Raw genomic sequence first — 23939 nt, 5'->3', positions numbered from 1 at the left:
TTCTTTATCGTCGAACGAAGATTTCTGTCATTTTACTTTTTTTTTTTAGCATAATGTCTAAAAATTTAATCGTTTTTCTTTTTTTTATATGTCTTACATTATTTACTGTCTATTAAAGACTTTTATTTGGAATTTTTTTCAGATTTTGTTAATCTTTCACTAATGACGAGGATCCTTTAATTATAAAAATTCAGCAATTTTTTTTTTTGGTATTTCGTCAATCTTGTTTTTTTTCTACGACATTACATACACATCTTCCATTAATATGGAAGACTCGATGTCTTTAGGTCTTAAGGCCATATACATTTTCATTTCATTATAAAATTAATTATAAATAATGATCTTAGGTAATCATTTTTAGTTTCTTTAATGGATACTATCAACTGTCTTCTACGATCTTTAATATCTGTATATCAATATATAAGCGATTTACCACTCACTCACTGATTTACTCATCACGAGATCTCCAAAACTATGAGTCTGATTGACTTGAAATTTGACATAGTTACACCTTCGCTGACATAGACGCCCATTAAGAACGGATTTTGACTAAATTTGATCTAAAATAGTTTTTTTACTGATCATTTATAATATATCGATATACTAGCTGATACCTATCTGGCACTATCGTAAAAGTTCCCATAGTAACCTTTCTTGTCGTAATAGTTGACATGGTAACCATTACTATGGTAATTTTTGTCAAAGTAACCGTTACTTGGTAATATTTGCCATCGTTATGTCCGAGTTTATTAAATTTAATAATTATTTTTAAAAATAAAAATTAAGAATGAAGGGTAGCGCGTTTTAGTGAAGGAGGGCGTTCGGACTAACAAGAGTTTTTAGGGTACGAAAAATCGTACCCTTTATTTTTTTTTTTGATTTTGGGTTCCGTTGTGATCTTAACCGGGAGTGGTGGTTCAACGCAGTTCACCGTACAAGGAATTGAATAGGAAAGGGGAAAAAGGAAAGAGTTACGATTTGACTTCAGTAAAGAAAATTTATTCTTACCTCAAAAATAAGGCTTAGAATATAAAAAACTATCAAGCTTACTCTCAGTCTTGACGAGTCTACGGTCATCGACGAAAAGCCACGATAAGGGCTCATACTAATTTAAATAAGGCCCGAACGTGATCCACGTCGCCGGGATGTCATAGAAACTTGGATCAATCGTAAACTGTTTGCACCTCGAGTTGCAAAAGTCAAGTTGTGAAATATTCGTAAACGTTCCATGACTTGCGAATGATATCTAGGTCTCGAATACTCAAAACTGTAGCCTTGTCAGCTGGGTCACTAAAATAAAAAGAAGAACAACAAAAAAAATCAAGAGTGGAAATCTTCGATGTTCTACAAGAGGATCAAAGTTTCGTCAAGAAGACTAAAGTTCTACCTTAGGCCAAACTTGATACTCTGTTTCGATATTAAGTCATCAGCGAAAATCGACATCGTGGCCTAAGTGGTAACGTGCCAGCCTGTGGCACGCTATGGGTAGCGGGTTCGATTCCCGGCCGAGACAAAGGCCCATTTATAAAATATAGTCTTTTCTCTGACCACAATGAGCGGGAGGCCTCTCAGAGGGCAGTCAAAGGTATAAGCTATCGTGCTGATAGTACTGAGTAGTACAAAAGGCTCTGCACAGGTGGACCCCAAAATTTCTCACACACTTTCTCTCGTTATCTTAAGCTAATACTGAGGAAACCAGGACCCTTGAAGTAACCAGCAGAATCTCCGAAGGTAGGACGATTTCTTGTGACAACTGGGCGACCTCTAAGGTTGCACCAAGCCTATAGATTTTGCCTACCTGATGCTGAGGAAACCGGGGGACCATGGGGCTGGTGGAATCTTCGAAGGCGAAAAGATAACGTTCATTCGCAACACCATGGAAATCGACAGGAACTGTTCCGGGGCTTGAAAGGGAACCAAGGCAACTTGAGAACCTGTAGGCCTAAGACATAAGACGACTGCCTTTACTGCGCAAATGGACCCAGCACAATGGCCCCGTGGCTCAGTGCAGGGGAAGGCAAGAAATTTTAAGACACCTTCTTTCATTCAAAAAAAAAAAAAATAGGTCTGAGCACACTTTGTCTGTGCTAACACGATGAATTTACCATTAGTAATTGTTTATAAGAAATACATATTGTTATAAACAATATGTAATTATTGAAAGTCATATCTTGCCATAAATGATATTATTTTGTAAAAAGAATCCAAATCGGTGTGATATACGCATTAGTTCATCAATAAATACAATTTCTAATTGTTTATAAGAAATTCGTATTGCTACAAACAATATGTAATTGGTGAAAGTTACATTTGGTAGTGCACAATAATGTCTGGTCAAAATTGACTTCATTTTCAAATACAATTTTTATTCTTCCACTCAAAAGTATTTTAAATAGTTAATCTTTTTATTTATTTATTATTAGTTTTTTTGTTATAAAAAAACGCCTTGACCGAATTTGTTTAAATTTTACTCAGATCTTCTTTATAATAATATCTTTCGAATAAATTTGAGTTGAAGTCGATATCTTAATCCGTTCTTGAGATATCATACATACATACACACGTATGTACGTACACTCACATCATTCTAAAAATTGGTCAGTATGCTTGCAAATATCATGAAATGTGGAGATATGATGAAAATTCAAATTTCACCAATCGACCCAATTTCAATAACTTCCTAGTGGAAAGTTAAAAAAAGTCATCAGCAAAACATTTATAAAAATTATTTTATTAGGTCATTATTTATTAAATTAAATTAAGAAATTAATTTATTGAATAAAAGAGAATTGAAAAAAATTCTAAAAACAGGCCGGACATAACACCAATGTAACCGTTGCTATGGTAATACTTATAAAATTAGTGAAAAGAATGATATTTCAATGGGGCATTATTTAAAGCAAAAAAAAAAATTTGTATTAATTTTAACTATTTTTTATGCTACATGAGTGTGGAAATCTATGTAATGACAGATCCACAGACCAACTGACAAATTCATGGAATAAAAAAAATTACAAAACGTACATACTCATATAATTTCTTTAATTTACATCAAGAGAAACGATCGGATATCAATTACATTACAAACAATAATCTGTCTATTACGATTTTAGATTTATGTTTATCGTCAACAAAAATTGTGCATTATTTTTCCATTTAGGTGCTACAAATGGTAAACCCAGCGAAGCGGGCAGGTACCAGCTAGTTAAATTACATATTTCACTCGTTCTTAGTGCTCCACAAATACCAAAAATTAAGATAACCATCGCAAAATAATCATATATATTTTTGTAAGAATCAGTTTTTTTTAAAAATAATTTTAATTTTATACGAATATATTTCTTTACATTGATTCCATAATGTAGATACAAAACACTTTGTAGCATAGACCACTTGCTCCACAATGTGTTTTCTACGTCTCAAAATTTCATTAAAACATACTAAAAGTATATTTTCAGAAAATAAATCAACTTTAACGTTCCGTTTTCATATCATAAATTCTCGATATATTCGAGTGTATCTATTGTTAGATTTCATTGGTAATAAGTTTTGTGTTATTGTTCTAGCTTTCTCTTCAAAAATTGTTGTTATTCTGTATTTTGAACTAGAACTTGTGTCCAGAGAATTATAATCTTCACTATTTACATTGATTTTAAAATTCAATTATATAACTAGTAGTATTTAGATATAAATAAAGTTTAGTGGTTGATCGTCTTTTATTTTTGAATAAACAAAAGCTAACTGTGTATGACATAGCTAAGCACATAGCAGGGTGAGCATGCGTAGAATGATTTTTAAATTTTCATCCCGGAAGAAATACTGTTGTTTAATATATATTATTCTTAATTTTTATCTAACTAATCTGATTGTTTTGTATTAAATATTTAATATTTTGTAAATGTTAATAATTATTACTGATTATTGTTTCAATTAAATTTCAATCATATCATCAGCAAACAAAAACATCCAAAAAAATCAATTATCGATATGACATAAAAATTAATAACCCAATAAAAAATTATCAATATTGATGGTGTATTTATTATTAACAATGCAAATTGAAAGTGGCTAAAATGAATTGGTATTTAAAGATATTTTTTTCCAAGAATCAATTAAATCGATGTAAACTACTCTGTAGACACGAAAAGTCAATTAATTGGCCGCAAAATAGCAGATACTGAACTATGTATAATCACTAGTAAATACGGGACACATATTATTATAACATTGGTCCTGTGAAATTTTATTAAAGGTATTTGGTCTCTCTATACGTGTATGTGTGTGTGTGTTCAATGAGCCAATTGACAATTCAATATTCTATATAAGTCAATACATAAAAATGTTACGATATATTCTTTAAAACGTTACACTGAGTAAATAGTTAAGTTATGGTTTCAGTAATCAGATCCATATTTTACTATTGTTAATTATTATAACTATGATAACTAATGAATTTCCCATCAATATCGCAGGTTGAGATGAAAGGGCTAACAGGATTAATAAAATTCGATCATCAAGGATTCCGCACTGATTTCATGCTTGACATAATTGAGCTCAACAATAAGGAAGGTCTTAAGAAAATTGGCACGTGGAACAGCACTGAAGGAGTTAATTTTACTCAGACATTTGGAGAAGTTTATACACAGATCGTTGAAAATTTGCAAAACAAAACATTTATTGTGACAACGATTGAAGTAAAGATTTATTTTGAATTCAGTTAGAAATGTATGAGCATTAATGAGAGATGATTTCTAATATTTTATCGAGAGCTATACCGATCATTCATTTTAGAAGTGAAAAATAGTTTTACTTAATAAATTTGTTAAATAGAGTATTATATTATATATGATATATATTATAGAGTATATTATAAATTGTCAATACTACAAGCTTTAAACATGAACAATTAAGAATAAGCAGACTTTCAGAGTAGAAATATTTAATAAAATAAAAAAGCTACATTGTCCTAAAAGGATTTTCATCCATTTTCGATATTATATTCACCATCATTAATGAGAAAAATTTTTTCCATTTAACCATTTCCAATTAAATAGTTTCTGATAAGTGAAACATATTTATATATATTTTTGTAAGAATCACATGTTTTACTATTGAATTCAAGTTGTAATTTGGGTAAATGATATAATTCGATAAAAACTCGAGGTGAAGACTACAATTTGAATACCTATTTTTCAAAAACTCAATTATTACAACTAATAAAATAACGATGTTGTAGTACAGGTTTTATATGAAAGCTATTTGTCAAATGAAAATAAATAGAGTTGTTCAGATCCAACAATTGTTATTCATAGAGAAGAGTGTCTCATTCTTGGTTTAACATCGAACTTAGTCCAATGTTCGAATGATAACATGCTAATCTTGCTTCCTGCCAGGAAAAGTGTTTAATTTCAACGAAAAAATCTGCAACGTTCTAAAAGTGAAGGCATAAGAACGTCAATTAAGTTTATAATCATGCCCGTACAACATTCTATCTCACGCCTTTTTAAATTATTGAATACTCGTACAAATTTCCAAGGAAGTGTACTCTTTTTTTTGCTCATACGTTATTAATTGATCAAACAAAATTATTGAGGTTCTCTGATTACTAAACAACTTTCTCCACTTTACTTTCTTCAGAGTGCACCTTACTTCATGTTAAAAATTTCAAGCGACAAACTCCAGGGAGATGCTCAGTACGAAGGATACAGTGTTGATCTCATTCATGAAATATCACGTATCCTTGGTTTTAATTATACCTTTCATCTTGTTCCTGATAAGAAATATGGCTCATATAATAAGGAAACGAAAGAATGGGATGGAATGATCAAAGAGCTATTGGACCAAAGGGCTGATCTAGCTATAGCAGACTTAACAATAACTTACGAACGTGAGCAAGCAGTGGACTTCACAATGCCATTCATGAACTTAGGTATTTAATGAAATAAACTCAAATATAATAAAATCAAAGATTAAATAAATTATCAAAAATATTTAAATAATATATATAAATCCTTTTTAATCTGTTCGTAGGGATAAGCATACTCTATCGAAAGCCGATCAAAAAGCCACCGAATTTGTTTTCTTTTTTAAGTCCACTGAGCCTTGATGTTTGGATTTACATGGCAACTGCTTACCTCGGGGTGTCCGTCCTTCTATTTATTTTAGCTAGGCAAGTACAACATTTTGTTTAAGTTGATTCAATACTAAAAAAATTTATCAAATTACATTCAACTTTTAAAAAAGAGTGATTTTAACATGAAAGAGTTAATTGATTCAGATTTACACCATACGAGTGGTTGAGTTCTCGACTGTGTGGAAAAAATTGCACTCATGTGGAAAATCGTTTCAAGCTTATCAATTGTCTCTGGTTTACAATCGGTTCTTTAATGCGTCAAGGCAGCGATATTTTGCCCAAGTAAGAGAGCTCTGTGAAAAATGGCTTCTAAGTTAATTAAATAGCTGCATTACTCTCTTAAACAACAACACAAGTTTACTGTTCCTTTCACTTATATCAATTTTCGCAAAATAAAGTTTCTATGGATTTCAATTTGATTGATGTTAGCATGGAATTAGACTTTAGAAAAAAATTATCACGTTACATTGTTCCGGAGTCAATGGTTAATTAATTAAAAAGGCTACATGTTACGCTATGTTTAATGAGTCAAGAAATCTCAATGAAGCTGAATGATGAACAAACTAAATTACGATTATTTTCAAGTTTTAAAATTATTTTTTGCTTTTGGTTTTAATTTTTTTTTCTTGATTTTCAACCTAAATTTGTACTTGAGATAAAATCGATCTTTATTGAAGTAAACATTATAGATACTGTAATCAGAAAAAAGTCTAGTGATGACTGAGGAATAAGTACCTGCAAAAAATTAATCTGATATTATTTTTTTAAAATCAATGATAGTACAAAGTACTATTTTATGATGGAATTTTCATTGGTGGACATTCAAACCATTATTAATTCATTTTTGTATAAATAATAAAACGATTATTAAGTATTAATGCCCAACTTATGCATATCTGTTCAGTTTATAAGTCAGATTACCATTTATCGGTGAATGTCAAATTTTCTTACTACACTCTTCCATCTGTCGGCTCTTTAAAAACCACAGAAATATACGTAAATGACAAATATAGGCGAAAATATTTAAATCTGTCGTTAGTCTCACGTTTATTTAGTTACTAGTGTTAATTAATACAGTTCTACTCAGAAAGCACTTCCAACCTGAGATCATTTTTAATCTATTAATTCTTTATGCTGTAATATTTTTTCTAATGTTTTTTTTGTTATTAAACTCACTCTAAATAATTAGAGTGGATTACAATGGACGTGTAGTTTATGAATCAATAAAATGAAAGTTTTTCAATATAACATTATAATCATATAGTTGAAAAAAATGTCTTTTTCCTTTTTTTAAATATTAATATGAAGTAAATATGATAGTGTAGCTATGAACTCAATTTTTTGTATCTATTGATTATTTTTGTAAACACTCCGACTCAAAACTGTATGAAAAAACAGACTTATAATTTGGTGCAGTTACTAAAATTTTTTTATTAATGCGTAAATTAAGTTAACTTCTATATTCTAATTTCATTGAGAACAATTAATTCATCAGAAAGAAGTATTCATCAAATAAACAAATCGCCCACTAAGATGTGAAATTGAAACCATTTTAATTAATTGGAATAAATTATTTTGAAAATTTGTTGTACATAATCATACCAGTATTACAATTAATCTCAAGCTTTTTTATATACATAAAGCTTTAATAAAGTTTTAGCCACGTTACGTGCATCTCATCCTACTTTCCATAAATTACCATAAATAAATGACATAAGAATGTTAAGAATTTATTCACAGAATCACTATTTGTTACTGAAATTCACCGTTGTATTTACCTTTATGAAGTGATATTGATATCTAAATCGGTTTAGTTTCAAAAATTCTCATAAAAAAATTAATAAAAATACTATAAAGATTCATTTCTCTTTTGATAGCTTTTAACAAATATTACTAAAATAATGTACATTAATTTTAGTGCAACTTATAATATGTTCCAAGGACTGGTTTTCAGTGCATTTTAAATACTCTAAAATAACACAATAAAATTGAAACTAATGTTTACCTTTGAAAATTTAACTTACTTAAATTTTGTCCACCTAAATAAATGAAGAAAAAAAAAATGCTACAGTGACATTAAAAGAGAGTTTGTGAACTTGTGTAACTTAAGAAATTTATTTGAGGTGAAAAAGAGATAAATCCCAATCTTTTCAGAGTCGTAACGGTGGATAGTAATCTGAAGATGTTTGAATAAAAGAAATAATTTTTTCCAGAATAAATGAAAATTGTTACGACCCTGAATCTAATCCTAATCTCCTTTCCATTAACGTGTCCGCAGGTTCAGTCCATACGAGTGGGAGAGTCCTAATCCATGCAGTGCCCAGTCTGAAGCTTGCGAGAACGAGTTTACCCTCCTTAACTCGCTCTGGTTCACCATAGGCTCACTCATGCAGCAAGGCTCTGATATAGCACCTAAGTAAGTTATCCGGTTGTTATAAAAGTATAATAAAAGTTACGCATATATCATTTTTCTCTCTAAGTTTTCATAAACAATTCTTGATGCTATATCGTAAGCTTGCTGCATTGGCCTACGTTAATGTTCTGCTTGATTCAAGATTTTTGTTTTCTTTTTTATTTTCTTTGAGTGTATGTTATTGCTGTGTTATTTTCTATATATAATTTTAGTACCTTGCTGTTGCTTATAAATTCAATTGCATGCTTTTTCGAAATGGACGAAGGATTTCTTTGTAATTAATGAACTCATTAACGTAGGAATTTTGAGAAATAAATTATTGGCACAAATAGTTTTGCATTATTTGTTATATTTGAATTAGTTTGATTTAACGTTGAAAATTTTATTTATTCCTCTAAAATAAATACACTTTAGTGTAAAAAAAAAGTCCTAACAGAACTTGAAATAAGTTTCATGGACATAATATTCTACTGATGAAATTAAGTAGAACTTTGGAGAATTCCTGACTAAGATTATGGAAGGTCTTTTTAGATTTTCTCAATTCTTTTCAAACATTCAATACAAAAAATATAATATTTTCTTTCAAAGTTATTATCAACATTATGGTAGTGAAGATGATTAACAATAATTATATTATTATAAACGTAAAAAAGAAATTACAGTTAATTATTATTATTATTTTATTGGAAATAAATACAACGTATTCTTAACATCCTTTGGTACTTGAGTCAAAATTTTGGTCGGATTTCAATTCACTACAAACGCTAGTGAAGATTTGGTGGGTTATATCACATTTAAAGATAGGAAACTATCAAATGGTATAAAAAACTGTTGCAGAATGACAATAAAATTTTTCTCGAATTCTGGTAATATTTTCTATGATAAGTTTACTTTATGAGTCAAGTAATAAAACTGATTATTTTTCTTCGTATATTGAGTTTGAAGTTAAAATTTTGATATAAATTTTTTTGAAGGGTATGGAGGATCTTTTTGGAGTCTGTAAAAATATGACTAAAATTTCGACTCAGGTAGACATCAAAATTTGTCGTTATAAATAAAGAAGTTGCTTACGAAATTACTTTTGATACTAATTTAATATTAAATCAAGATCAAAAGTAATTTTGATATATTTTATGAATGATATTAGCTTTACTTAATTTAAAGTAATTGTAAAATTAATTATTCATATTAAAATTTAAAATGCTTTTTACTTTTTTTTATTAAGTTTCAATTTCCAATAATAGAAGAATTATGCAATTGATCAAATTAATTATCATGTAAATCAATGATATGTTAGAATACTTTGTTTCAATAAATTTTTTTTTAAAGACAATAACTATTCATCCATCAAAAATCTTAAGAAAATAACATATAACAGTAGAATTTTCTAAAATGTTAATGAACATGTACGTATTAAGAAGTAAAGTTGGTCTAATCTTTATCTAATTTTAGAATTATTCAATAGATAAAAGTATAATATATTTTCAATCAAAATGAAGTTTCGATTATTATTTACCAACAATAATGCTCTAATGAGTATCATAATATTTAATGATAATGATGTCAATAATATCTCATTTTGACAATAGACTATTATTCAATGGTAGTTAGTTAAACTCTAATTGAACTATTAATCTCACAAATGTTCGAAAAGTTCATTAACTACAAAAAAATTCTTTTCACCATCACAATCTGTTTTAAAGTTTCATGAGAAATTTCTATAAACAATTTTCCAGAGCTGTATCAACAAGAATGGTGGCTGGGATGTGGTGGTTTTTCACACTTATCATGATATCATCGTACACTGCTAACCTGGCAGCTTTTCTAACAGTTGAGAGAATGGAATCACCAATTGAAAGCGCTGAAGATCTAGCGAAACAGACAAAAATTAAATATGGTGCATTGGGTGGTGGTAGTACCGCAGCGTTTTTTAGGGTGAGTCTATCATATTAACGATTTGATATATTTCAAGTAGTATATTAAGCTGAAAGAGTTTGAATGGTTATTCCATAAATACAACAAACTTCATAATATCCATAAAATATTTTATTGCGTAAAACTATAACAAATTGTCCAAGTGATATATTTTATCAAGTATTTTTCATGTATGTAATTCAGGACTCGAATTTTTCAACATATCAACGGATGTGGTCATTCATGCAGTCAGCACAACCTAGTGTATTCACAAAAAGCAATGTGGAGGGAGTAGAATGGGTGATCAAGGGAAAGGGGACTTATGCGTTCTTGATGGAATCTACATCTATCGAGTACGTGATTGAACGTAACTGCGAGCTCACTCGAGTTGGCACTGAACTGGATTCTAAAGGATATGGCATTGCAATGCCGCCAAGTAAGCAATAAATTTTATATATCATATGTCATTTTACAGGAATTTGATTTACGAAATATAAAGTAAAGTAACTGAATATAAATTTTGATGTGATATATGCAGACTCACCATACAGAACAGCAATCAGTAGTGCAATTCTAAAATTGCAAGAGGAAGGAAAGCTACATATATTGAAGACACGATGGTGGAAGGAAAAACGGGGAGGTGGTAAATGTAGAGTAAGTTGAGAAATTGGCGTATTTCTCTAATTTTCATAAGTTTTACTCTGTATAAGTGCATCCAAGAAGTCAATAATTAGATTTGTAAAAAAATCGAGATAGAAAAATAGATGAGAAGGTTATTTTCCTACTCAAGCGGTGTAAAAGAGATTCTTAGTTTCTTATCCTGTATGTCTTGGATAATTGGCAAAGTTTGCCCAACATGACTGAAACTGGAATCGATTCTCAAGGAACTACGTAGGGGCATTTTATCTTCGTAGCTCTCATGGTATCTATGCTAATTTAATTTCCTTTTTTTGTACATTTTGACTATCACATTAACATAACAACAGAAGAATTGTGTAGAAGATCCAGCATAATTGTGAATAAAAAAGTGATACTAATGAAAATCGATTAAGAAAAACTAAAATGACTCAGACGGAAAGTCTAGGATAAATTGATTAATGAAAACTTAAAACAGATTTAGATTTAAATTATTATTCGTCTATTCGATTCTACCGAATCATTTGGAAATTACTTGAATTCACGTTTTACTTGATTAAAAAAAAAATTACTTTGTTTACTTTTTGTTAACGTGTAGATCAACATAAAAAAAGATATGTTCTAAGCCTACCTAAACCCTTTTATAAAAAAAGTAACATCGAATCGACGAAACCACTCAATTTGATCTAATATATTTTAAGCTGATTTTTTTTTTAGATAAAAATCTTTTTTTACAACTGACCATAGTTCTTTTTCAACTGAGTAATCGGCTGTTAAAGATCAGTCAATGGCTTTCAACTTTAAATTCTGATAACTATTAAAAAGTGGCCAATTACTTTTAAATTATCAGATATTATTAGAAAGTTGACAAAAAATCCTCTTCATGATCATCGAATTCAAAAGTGATTTGTTTTTTGTAGTCTAATTTTAGTTCAAATCACGGATATCACGTTAAAAAATTTAACCAACATAAAATTTAATAACCTTTATTATGGTTTGATGCTTACGAGGATAGGATTGTCTACATTTTTGATATTTTCTATTTCATCAACATTCCATTGTTACTTATTAGAACACCTTCTTTGGATACTTGTCCCAAGAAATTTTAATAATAAAAAATATGTACCTAATTTGGATATTAAATTGGTCGTATTTTGATAAACTACTAATAAATGCTCTCAGATATTTATTATCAAGTATTAATTGAATTGGGGTTGACCAACAGATAAAGACTATCCAGAGATCGTATGAATTTTTGGAATTATAAAAGAAAAATATCAAATTTTGGTAATTATATAGTATTACTCTGTTATTTTCGCTAAAAATGGAGTTATACTTTTGATGATGCTGATCAAGAATACATATATACATATATATATAAATCCATCTAATGTATTATTTGGAGACAGGGGACTGGTATCCCCCTCTCAATTTTCAAAATTCGGTTAAAGAAAAAAAATAACCCTGCAAGTACAGTGTACCTTTGTGTACCTCATTTTCACCTTTTTTTTCTTCAAAAAACAAAAATAAATTCATCACAACGTGGCAACGTCGTGTCCTCAAATAATACCTTATACATAGACCAGTGGTCCAAATAATACGTTGGATACATGATTTTTTTTGGGGACTGTCCCTAAACTATACAAATGTCCTCAAATAATACCTTGTACTTAAGAAATGTCCCCAAATGACACTCTGATTAGATTTATATCTAAATATGGTGCCGAAATCAAAACAAATACAGTTTTTCAATATTAAAAAATTTGATTTTTCCGATTTTTTTATTCTAATTATATAATGTTTTCGAATTCTATTATACGAAATACACCTGTACAATAAAAAACGTATTTTATAGATGAATAAAAAATGAGCAATTAAGTGTTTATAATCTCTGTTTTTATTTTCGATTGATTTTGTCACCTACGATCTAAATTATAAACACTCCCCCTCACCTCCATCCACTTCATTGCTCCTTTCTTTATTTATCTGTATAATACTTTTTCCATGGTATAGGTGTATTTTGTATAATAGATTTGATCAATTACCATCGCAACAAGTCATGTTCCGATGAAATCCAAGTAGAAATAATATCGTGATTTTTAAAACTTTAACATGAAAAAACTATGTTAAAAATGGTTCCCGTGCCCAATATATATATATATATATTGGTTTAAACGAAATGGTGTTTAACCACCAAATCCGTAGAGTGTACGTCCTTGACGCTTGAGTGCGTAGACTACATCCATAGCCGTGACAGTCTTACGTTCAGCGTGCTCAGTATAAGTAACTGCATCGCGGATCACGTTTTCAAGAAAGACTTTCAAGACTCCACGAGTTTCTTCGTAGATCAATCCAGAAATACGTTTCACACCACCTCGACGAGCAAGACGACGGATGGCAGGTTTCGTGATTCCTTGGATGTTATCACGAAGCACTTTACGATGCCGCTTGGCGCCTCCTTTTCCAAGTCCTTTTCCTCCCTTACCACGACCAGTCATGATGATTCAGTTGGATATGATAGCTATCCTCCCCATAGCTACACAGTACGTGTATTCTATCATGCCTCCTAAAACAAGTGGTAAAGCTGTCAAAAAGTCTGGCAAAGCCCAGAAGAATATTTCTAAAACTGATAAATCAAAGAAGAAGCGTAAGAGGAAGGAGAGCTACGCTATCTACATTTACAAAGTACTCAAGCAAGTCCATCCTGATACTGGAATTTCTAGTAAAGCAATGAGTATCATGAATAGTTTTGTCAACGATATTTTCGAACGTATCGCCGCTGAGTCATCCAGGTTGGCTCATTACAACAAAAGATCGACGATTACATCACGCGAAATTCAAACAGCTGTTCGACTACTTCTACCTGGTGAGCTAGCTAAACACGCTGTAAGTGAAGGGACAAAAGCTGTTACTAAATACACCAGCTCCAAATAAATTGACCCTGATAATAAACAAAGGGGAATGATATATATATATATATATATATATATATATATATATTCTTACTCAGAAAGATCATCTTTACAACGTACTTCATTTTCAACGAAATCAAAAGTGACAGAGTAATACTATATAATTACCCAAATTTTTATCATACAAAGTGAGTACGAAAACAGTATGAAAACTTGAGAATCGATTTGCTAACAATATTTGATCACTGATAAATATTTTAAGTTACACGGAGAAAATAGTCATGACCATATTTCTAGAAGTCTAGGAAACTTTACTACACGGAGAAAAATGCAAAATATAAATTATAGTCCAGCACTATAAATTGGACGCTTTTTGTCAGTTTAGTGATTTTTATAAATATTTAAATAAAAAATTATAAGTTTTACTTGGAAAATTGTAGTTTAGCTAATGATTTTTATTGTTCAGCACGGTAATTTTTTTGGAATAATTGATAGAATTTTGAAGAAAAATGAGAGGAAAAAAAATACATTTTACTTGTTTTCCTATAATTTTTCTATTGCGGCACGGTAAAATTTCACTTTCTCTCTCACTCCAAGTACACAGGCGATTGAAGGCCCATATTTTACTGTTTTAAATAATAATGTTGTATTGTTACATTCAAACCATTTAGTCCGGTCAAATGAGGGAAATGGGATAATTTTGGTTTGCTGCGGCCAAAGTGATGATTTATAGATGACTAGATCGGAAATATCGCGAGGAACACGATGGTGTAGGTCAAAAATGTTTGGCACGCATAGGGAGGGAGGGGGAAGTAGGTCGCGAAAAACCGCCTCCTATCGCGAATTTCTCGATTTTCTATCATAGATATGAAAGAATATTTTAAATAGAAGTTGTTCAGAATGTAATTTTAATAATAAATAGTACTGAATACTTTTTTTCATATCTATGCTAGATAAAAAGTTATTCGCGACTGAAGCTTCACTATTGACAAAAGATAGAAAATCGAGAAATTCGCGATGGGGGGGGGCGGTTTTTCACGATCTACCCCTATGCGTGCTAAACATTTTTAGCCTACACCGTCGTGTTCCTCGCGATATTTTCGATCTAGTCATCTATAAATCATCACTTAACATAACGCATAATCAGAACAAAGAAAGAGACGTTTAGTTTTCCATCGAAGATATCTTAAAGAAAAAATGAGTCAGTCTATCAAAAAGTTCTAATGAGCGCACTGTGTCGTAATTAAAAAAATTTGTGGTGTAGTCAATTCAAGTTAGAATGAAGCCGTTGGTTTTTTCCTTGTCATTCGTTCAATTGCAATGAATCATATTGCTGAATTCAATTTTCAACTAAGTTGTGAGTTGGGTTCTTCATTGTTTGAATCAAGCCCAGCCTTGGCAATCAAGTAAGTCTTTGGTCACATGTCTATTGGAAGATTCAACATGAATCTTCACGAAGTTTAACACTTCTGCTGACAGAACCATTTAATTCAATTCTAATAAAGTTCGATTAAAAATGTTGATTCAATGCTGTGTCTAATTTTGGGCATACGTTTTACTCTCTGAGAAAATACCAATTCATATTTTCTTTCGGGACTCAACAGCTTCAACCTCTTAATTATCGTTCAACACTGGTCTGCGATCACCTCGACGTGTAACCACCTCTCTACATTTTACTTTATCTTAGATCAGCTATTTTAATTTTAGTTATAAAAGCCTAATTCAAAATTTGGTAAAAAATACTATTTTTTTTTAACTCCTTTCGGTTCGTCAAAGGTGTCTGGCCAGGGATCCCAGGGCTCCGATCTACCTGGGGCCTGTCCAGACGGGATTATCCTGCAGGTACCCGACTCCCTCAGGTTTGAGGGTGAGCCAGAGCTGCAGCCGTTCAGTCATTTGTTACAGACGTCTCAGGATACGGAAAGAAGCAAAGATGACCGCTTTTTGCATACGAGCCGCGAGAATCTCAGCCTGACTACGGCAGACTGGTATTGTTCGAAGCTCTGTCAGAAAGCGGTCTCTCATCCCTCCAAGGGCGCCAATCACCAGGACTATCACGTGCGCTGTGTATTCGTGATAGATATTTCTCATGACCTCCATGAGCTCTCTGTAGCGTTCCTGTTTATTCCCTTCTTTTGCACGTATATTTGTCTCAGCCGGGGCTGAGAACTCAATGTAATATACGTGCTTGGTGATATGGTCGAAAAGAGTAATATCCGGCTTATTGTGTTCAATACGTTGGGGCGTAGAGAGCGGGTAATTCCAAAGAATTTTTGCTCTCCCGTTCTCAACGACTGACTCAATTTCACCGGGCACATAGGGCAGCACTGGTGTCTCGTCTATTCCATAAGAGTGCCGAAGGTGGTAATACAGCACTCTTAGGGCGGCGTTATGCCAGTGAATGTAGGCTGAGCGCGCTAATATCGGACAAGCCGATAATACATGAAATAGCGTCTCATCTACATCACCGTGGCAAACTCGGCATCTTGTGTCCTCGAGTTGCTCGTGCATAACATCACGCCAATAGGCGAGGGTAGAAAATACACCATCTTGGCAGGCCATAATGAATCCTTCGGTCTCAGAGAACAAGCCAGCTGACTTAAGGTATTGAAAAGTCAGCTGGTGTGTCAACTCCTGTGTTTCGAGATAACGATAAAACACACCATGCTGCTCTATATAGGAACGCATCCCTTACCAATAGTTCAAAACTGTTCACGAACTTGAGAAGAGGATCAGAGCTCTCATAGATGTCATAAGCTAAGCCTATCACTAACCTCTCATGTAGACACTCCAAACTTAGTAGTCCACGCCCTCCCAGATCACGGGGAAAGTATAGGCGTTGGACAGAAGATCGCGGGTGATGACTTCGATATAACGTCATCACTTTTCTCGTGATAATGTCTAGCTCTTTAAGTTATTTTCGGGGCCATTTAAGAACTCCGAATGAATATAGCAAGACTGGGACAGCGAGCATATTCGTGGCTTTGACTTTGTTAGGGCCTGATAATTCAGAGCCCCATATTCTCTTAAGTCGCCACTTGTACTCACTGCGGAGAGTATCTTTGATGACAGACACGTCCTGTAGAGGAGATTGTGCCTGTCCAAGATATCGGTATGACTCTCCAGCATCCAGATGTTTTATGATGCTCCCGTCTGTAAGCTCGACATTATCACTCCAGTTCGGTGATCTTTCTTTTACTAAGTGGGCAACTGCGCACTTGTCCAACCCAAACTCCATGCCGACTGCACTGGTATACCCGGAAACAACCTCTAGGGCTGTTCGGAGTCTCTCAGGACTTGCCGCGTACACTTTCAAGTCATCCATATAAAATAGATGTGTGACTTTGTGTACGCGGTCGGAGACTCGTCCAGCTTTATATCCAGGCGTTCGGCGTAGAGTGACAAATAATGGCAGCAGTGAGATGCAAAATAGAAGAGGACTCAGGGAATCTCCCTGGTATATACTCTCCTAAATGGCACTGCTTTGGTGGACACTCTCGTTTTACCAGATGTTACGGTGAAACGTGTCCTCCAGAGCGGCATCAGATGTTCGATGCATCTTACTATTTGTGGGGGTACTGAAAGGCATTCGAGCAAGTATCGGAAAAGCTCCTGCGATGTTGTATCAAATACCTTTCTGTAATCCACCCAAGCCATTGACACGTTGCGCTTGTAGTAGTATGCGTCCATTGTGACGCATCGGTCTACTAGCAAGATCTTCTTGCAACCTGTCAAGCCACGCTTGCTGCCACGTTGTTCGTTTATCTATCTCCATACAGGTTCTATTGCAGTCAAAATCCTCTCGTTCAAAATCTTCGTAAATAATTTGTAGAGAGTATTCAGACATACAATAGGCCTGTAGTTCTTGGGATTAGACAGATCACCACTTTTAGGAATCAGCACAGTGCGCTCTTCAACGAGCCAGCCAGGAATGGGCATATCTCCTCTTAGATATTCTGAGAAGATACGAGCCAGATGCTGGTGGGATGGTGTCAATTTCTTCTACCAGAAGGTGGGGATTGCATCTGGCCCAGGGGCAGCTCAGTTCTTTGTGCCTCTTAGAGCATTCCAGATCTCATCAATGCTAACTCGTTGAAACTCTTCAGGAATTCGTGATAGATGTTCGTCACAGAATTCTCTGAAAAGTTGAAGGGCTGGAGTGTCTACATCTAGCGCACTAGCGCGACCATATATTTCGGTCCAGTAGGTTTCGACTCTTTCTGCACTCGGAGGCTCATAAGTGACAGGGGCTTGCGGCTTAAGAAAGCGCGAAGGGTCAGATTGGAACAATCTGTTGTCCCTTCGCCGCTTGTACCACTTCGCTAATGACTTTTTAATGGCCATTAGCGATCTTATTTTGCCTGTGCTTCTTTCCTTTAGGATCAGTAACACGGCGGTATTCAAAGTGTGATGTTCACGTCTTATACTCGCCACGATACGCTGAATTCTTGGCGTATAAGGCCTGCGAGTATTTAAGTGATCTATCACACTTTGAATACGAGATGCACCCTGTCGAGTCTTTTTGATCTTATTTGCAGTCTGTTCGATGCGTCTTTTCAGGCTTAACTCAGGATTGACAGGTGTTCGTCTGCCCTGAGTAAACCTTCGAGCCACATCATAGACTGCATTATTCAGTGCAAAAAGGTCTACACCATCTGGTACCTGATGGTCGTGATCTTCGTCGTCACTAGCTAGATGTTCTACAGAGCAGCCTGCACCGCCTGCGTTAGATGTTGTAAGTCTGGGTGCATTTCGCACCACAGAGTATGCAGGCGCCTGGCATACCCTGAGGTCTATGGCCCGCATCCTTCCCAATACTGCATCAAATCCCGTCTTAGCTCCTCTGTCCACCTGAGACGCTGTAGGGGTGGTCCGTGGTCAATGTTTACATTGAAACGTATCGTAAGGCCCCTCCTAACTGTTTAACGAAGCCGAGATGGGTAGTTTCGTTCCTCACGCCCAGAAGGCCATTGCCTGTGAGGAGGAAAAACTATTACTATTATTATAGTTCAAGAAATATTATACTCTTCATATTCTCTATCATACAAATCGTGGCGGTTAACGCAGAAAATGCGAAAAACCAATTAATAAAAGTAATTGAAATAATTAAAAAATTATTTTTGATAGACTCTATGTGTATGCTGAACACAAATTTTACGTATTCTAAGTTTGAACAAAGTAGAAAACGCAGATTTTAAGTTAGTTAAGAATATTCCATTGAGAAGATTTGAACCTACGATTGCTTATATTTTTCTCCGTGTACCTTACAGTTAATTTGAAATTATATTTTGTTATTGATTCAATATATTACTAAAATACAGTGAAAAATTGTTGAATGTTAACCACTGTAGCAACTTGAGTCAATAAAAAACCAGTCAAAACACATGATAACAATTATTCAAAATTTTAGCAATATCTGTCCCAACTCACAATTTATTTCCGATTCCCTCACGTTGCTCTGATAATTCGAACATTTTTTCAGTGTATAACTGTACACTATTCTCGTATCTGTTAAATTTTCTCAAAAAACGACTTTACTTTTCCGTATGATTAGATTTACCAGATCAGTTTTAAAACAATATTCATTAGTTAAAATTATTAAGATACTTTATAGCGAACGACATGAAACAATTGATAATTTACTATTTACATTTACATTTGAAAAATGAATAATTTTAGTCACCTCTCGCTGCAGACTAATGAAATTTTTACTAAATAATTAATATTTATGGACAAGGGTTTGTGTATGAACGAATTGATTAAGATCTAGCATGACTACGTATTAATTAAGTAAATGTTCGTTTCTTTTAGGAAGATAATCAGAAAACTGGTTCAACTGCTAATGAGCTGGGACTTGCCAATGTTGGTGGGGTCTTCGTAGTCCTAATGGGTGGCATGGGTGTAGCTTGTGTAATAGCAGTGTGCGAGTTCGTGTGGAAAAGTCGGAAAGTAGCTGTCGAAGAGCGGGTGAGTGTCGTTAAGTAACACGAGGAAATCGGAATCGAGACTGGATGTGCTTTAAGTGCAAGTCACCTCGATCCCGATGCTAGTTGCTCTGATGTCCCACGTGAATATATCAGCTGATGTACGCACTCGGGTGGAGTTCCTCTTTAATGGTCTTGCAGCGCGTACAAGAGCACCCAGGTTTAAAAGAATCTAATACCATGCTATTGCTTCCCTTTATCAGCCACATTGTTACAATAAACTCCAGCAGCTTTTTTGTAGATTTTCCAAATTTCTTACCGAAGATTTCTTTCCTTCTGTTTTAGAAGCAGAAGTCTTCAGAGAAAAGTATCTGCGAGGGTTTTACCGATCTCCATTAGCAGAGCTCAAGTGCAGTGTAGTGATACAGTCAAAAGTCAAAACTTGAATAAATATTAATTGTTTGAAATAAAGCTTGTGTTTCTTGTACGCTCGCTGACCTGGATTCGAATTATGAAGAGGAATTTCACCGCTCGAAAAGTCTCTAAATTGTGTTTGAATATGAATATCTTCTGTATGAAGATTGATTACAAAAAAAAAATAACATTTGATGAGAATACACTTACAGTTGGCAACAAAAAACTAACTTTGACCTCCTCATTTCTTTCAACTTTTTAAAAATACATTTTTATGAAAGAAAAAAAAACTCGAGAAGGTCAATACATCTGTCAATTGCTCATATCAACATTTAAAGCAACTGATCGGAAACTTGGAGTTTTCATACATCATAAATATATGCTGTTAGTAAAAAAAGTATAATAATCACATAAATATATTTGATGCGAGTATGGGATTATTAATATGCGAGAGTTTTTTTAATTTATACATGATAAGAAATAATAAACTAAAATAGAAATCACTGTCATTTTATACTATTTAGATAGAGATACATATATGTATATCCACAGAAAGACATAATACTTGTATATGAACTGTAGCTTTGATTATCAGCTGAATGTCTGATACGTCATTTGTTAAATAATAACGATTATTATTATTATTTTTTTAATTTTTATCAAAAGAGATATTTAAATAGAAAATAAAACTATTTGTTAAAGAATAACTAAAATCAAAATTTGAGGGTAGTAATATAAAAGTTAAGTATGACATTGTTAGTTCTGTCGCGTATGTTTCTTGCTTTCCTTCGCGTTGGATGAGTAGAAGGTAAATATAGCTTTCATGATTTATATAAAATGATTCCAAACATATTATCAACAATAGTATGAGATGCATTTTTATTTTACTGTAGAAATCTTTACACTCGGATATCACGAGTGAGCTGCGATGTTCTATGGACAGCACCGACAGCCTTGAAAAATCCACAAAGATGATTTCATGCTATTGGCCCAAGCATCATACAAATCTATCTACAGTGTCAGAGGTTGGGTCTACTCCTGGATATTCAAAGTACAGTCATTTTCAAGGGAACCCATTGACTTAGAAATACATAACAATCAACTACTATAGTAATATATATGGATAAAAAAATAATAAATATGATGAGCTTGTGTTATTCTTGCGAAACCGATAAAAATAGAAGTAAATGTCTTAATTCTTGACAGTATTATCAGAATCGATAATCATTTTAATTTAATTTATAATTTTTTTCATTTTCAACTATTCTCACTTACACTTTGTCTCATAATAAAATAGTCGACGGCTGTTCTACATCTAAAGTGATTAAAAAATAAACAAAATTCTGAAAATTATTAGTAAAATATGCTTGAAGTTATTTGGAAGTAATATTATATCCAGTAATATTAAGTTTTTCTAAGTTTAATAGAGATTTAAAAAATTACAGAATGTATGGAGTAGAATTCGGAGAATAGTTAGAACATCTTGAGAGATGGAAACTCTTCATTATGACATTCTTTGTAATTGATGTTTTGAATATTTTGAAGTAAAATATAATCTTTGTAGGGCTTTATGAAGTTCAATAAGTTTTGTAAATGTATTTTTTATATTTACAAATGAAAGACCAAAGTTACACTGGGGTTGATATTATATAATGATTCGTATTACTTATATCCTTGATTTCGACCACTTAATAATAGACCAGTCAGTTTCTAATGATCACAATTTTCAATCTAAATACATGTTGACTTTATTTGTTAATTTGGATTTAAACTACAGACGTATTCAATGTTAAACATACCTTCTAAAATTCTATCAATTCATTTATTTAATATTAATACTAAACTTGAAGGATCCAGAATTTGTCACCTTTAAACCAACTCTAGTAAAAAAAAGTAAAGATCAAGGAATTTGCAATTCAATAAATTAGAATGGAAGCAATAAAGGATTAACTACAAATCAAGGAAAAGATGAATACATTATTTTCATTTACATAAAGTAGATCTCCTAATTCATATAATATTTTAAAAGCAGAATCCATCAGTATTATGTTATATAAAACTCCAAGTATTCTTACATAAGTAAATTACTGAATATACAAAAAAAAAAAATTTTATAGGAATATAAAAAAGAATTAAACTACATTCCATCTATTTCATTAAACTTGCAATAACTTAGTCCTTTATGTTTCAAAATAAAACCCAAATCCATCATAAGTCTATAACTTACAAGTATTTGAGTTTGGTTTTTAGATATTAAATTATAACTTATTGATTTCTATACCATAGATATATTATTATCTCTTTAACTCTGTTATGAGAAGTTGAAATAAATGTTTTTTATTGCTAAACAAAATAAATAACTGAAAAAAGAGCAAATGTGATGTGAAATCTATCGATATTGTAAATAAATGGATTTTCATTAGTGTAAAAGAATGAACGGAAGAACGAGAAATAATTTAATGTTAAGAAGATAAAACATGTATTTTGATTTGAATTCATCCAACATACTCTTAAAAATCATATTGACGCATTCGAATATTGCCTAAATATACATTTTCAGTCCTTTGGTTAAATCATATTGATATAAAACTATGTTTTTAAATTATCATTATTAATAATAATTATTATTATTATTAATATTTTTATTATTATATAAATACACTACTCTAGTAACTGTATGAATCATCGAAGATAATCTCAGAATAAAAATAATTCTGTAAATCTCATATTTCCTCAACGATAAATAATTTATTTTGGATGCAATAGAAATTATTGCTAAGCTCATCTTCATAGTAAAATTCTGTCCCGATAAGATTCCTTGTCACTTTCCTTTTCTCTATCCAGAAAGAACGAAAAAAATAGATCTGAGCACACTTTGTTTGTGCTAACACGACGAACATCCCATTAGTAATTGTTTATAACAAATTTAAATAGTTATAATCAATGTTTGTTGAAAACATCCAAATCCATGTGGTGAATACATTACTTATTCAATAAATACAATTTTGAATTGTTTATAACAAATTCATATTGTTATAAACAATATGTAATTTTTACGACTGATTTTTCATCATTAATAATATTACTTTTTTTAAGCATTCAAATCCGTGTGATATACGCATTAGATAATCGATGAACACAATTTTCAATTGTTCATAACAAATTCGTATGGTTATAGACAATGGATGTTTGATAAAAGTTATATTTAGTTGTGAACAGTAATGTCTAGTCAGTATCGACTCAATTTTCAAATGAAGATGTTATTTGACTTTAAAGTATTTTGAATAGCTAATCTTTTTATTTTTTTATAAGTTACTTTATTATAAAAAAAACGGCTTGACTGAATTTGTTTAAATTTCACTCAGATCTTCTTTTTGATAATATCTTTCGAATTAACTTTGCTTAAAGTCGATATCTCAATCCGTTCTTGAGATATGGAAAACGAAAACAATGCTGACGTCCATACATACATACATACATACATACGTACGTACGTACGTGCACACACACATCGTTCTAAAAATTGGTCAGTATGCTTGCAAATATCATGAAACGTGGAGATATGATGAAAATTAAAATTTCACCAATTGTTC

At 32.2% G+C, this 23939-nt stretch overlaps 3 protein-coding genes across 3 annotated transcripts in view; 2 read left to right on the top strand and 1 right to left on the bottom strand.

The window, feature by feature from the left end:
- The window catches only part of KaiR1D (Kainate-type ionotropic glutamate receptor subunit 1D), a 472789-nt gene extending 449916 nt beyond the window's left edge, over nucleotides 1-22873 (top strand). Inside the window, exons 10-19 of the mRNA XM_035088617.1 lie at nucleotides 4473-4694; nucleotides 5638-5929; nucleotides 6031-6169; nucleotides 8412-8549; nucleotides 10283-10481; nucleotides 10665-10896; nucleotides 10999-11114; nucleotides 19820-19975; nucleotides 20643-20645; nucleotides 21240-22873. Coding sequence (XP_034944508.1) covers nucleotides 4473-4694; nucleotides 5638-5929; nucleotides 6031-6169; nucleotides 8412-8549; nucleotides 10283-10481; nucleotides 10665-10896; nucleotides 10999-11114; nucleotides 19820-19975; nucleotides 20643-20645; nucleotides 21240-21431 — 1689 coding nt within the window. The 3' untranslated portion in view covers nucleotides 21432-22873. The remainder of the gene's footprint in view (nucleotides 1-4472; nucleotides 4695-5637; nucleotides 5930-6030; nucleotides 6170-8411; nucleotides 8550-10282; nucleotides 10482-10664; nucleotides 10897-10998; nucleotides 11115-19819; nucleotides 19976-20642; nucleotides 20646-21239) is intronic.
- LOC118070179 (histone H4-like) lies at nucleotides 13209-13606 on the bottom strand. Its single transcript, XM_035088616.1, has one exon. It carries the CDS (start codon nucleotides 13592-13594, stop codon nucleotides 13283-13285), a length of 312 nt encoding a protein of 103 aa, XP_034944507.1. The 5' UTR covers nucleotides 13595-13606; the 3' UTR covers nucleotides 13209-13282.
- On the top strand, nucleotides 13644-14052 carry LOC118070178 (histone H2B). The gene has a single exon (XM_035088615.1). The coding sequence runs from the start codon at nucleotides 13656-13658 to the stop codon at nucleotides 14028-14030; it is 375 nt and encodes a 124-aa protein (XP_034944506.1). The 5' UTR covers nucleotides 13644-13655; the 3' UTR covers nucleotides 14031-14052.
- Nucleotides 22874-23939: the final 1066 nt, after the last annotated feature.

The sequence above is a fragment of the Chelonus insularis genome, unplaced genomic scaffold (assembly GCF_013357705.1).
Source record: "Chelonus insularis isolate UGA/USDA-ARS -01 unplaced genomic scaffold, ASM1335770v1 contig_55_pilon, whole genome shotgun sequence".
NCBI lineage: Eukaryota > Metazoa > Arthropoda > Insecta > Hymenoptera > Braconidae > Chelonus > Chelonus insularis.
Note: the sequence above shows the minus strand (reverse complement) of the source record. Positions and strands in the feature narration are given on the sequence as shown.

Bases quoted from the DNA above. Each gene is read 5' to 3' on its own strand.
- LOC118070179 (XM_035088616.1), bottom strand. From the start codon at position 13,594: ATGACTGGTCGTGGTAAGGGAGGAAAAGGACTTGGAAAAGGAGGCGCC.
- LOC118070178 (XM_035088615.1), top strand. From the start codon at position 13,656: ATGCCTCCTAAAACAAGTGGTAAAGCTGTCAAAAAGTCTGGCAAAGCC.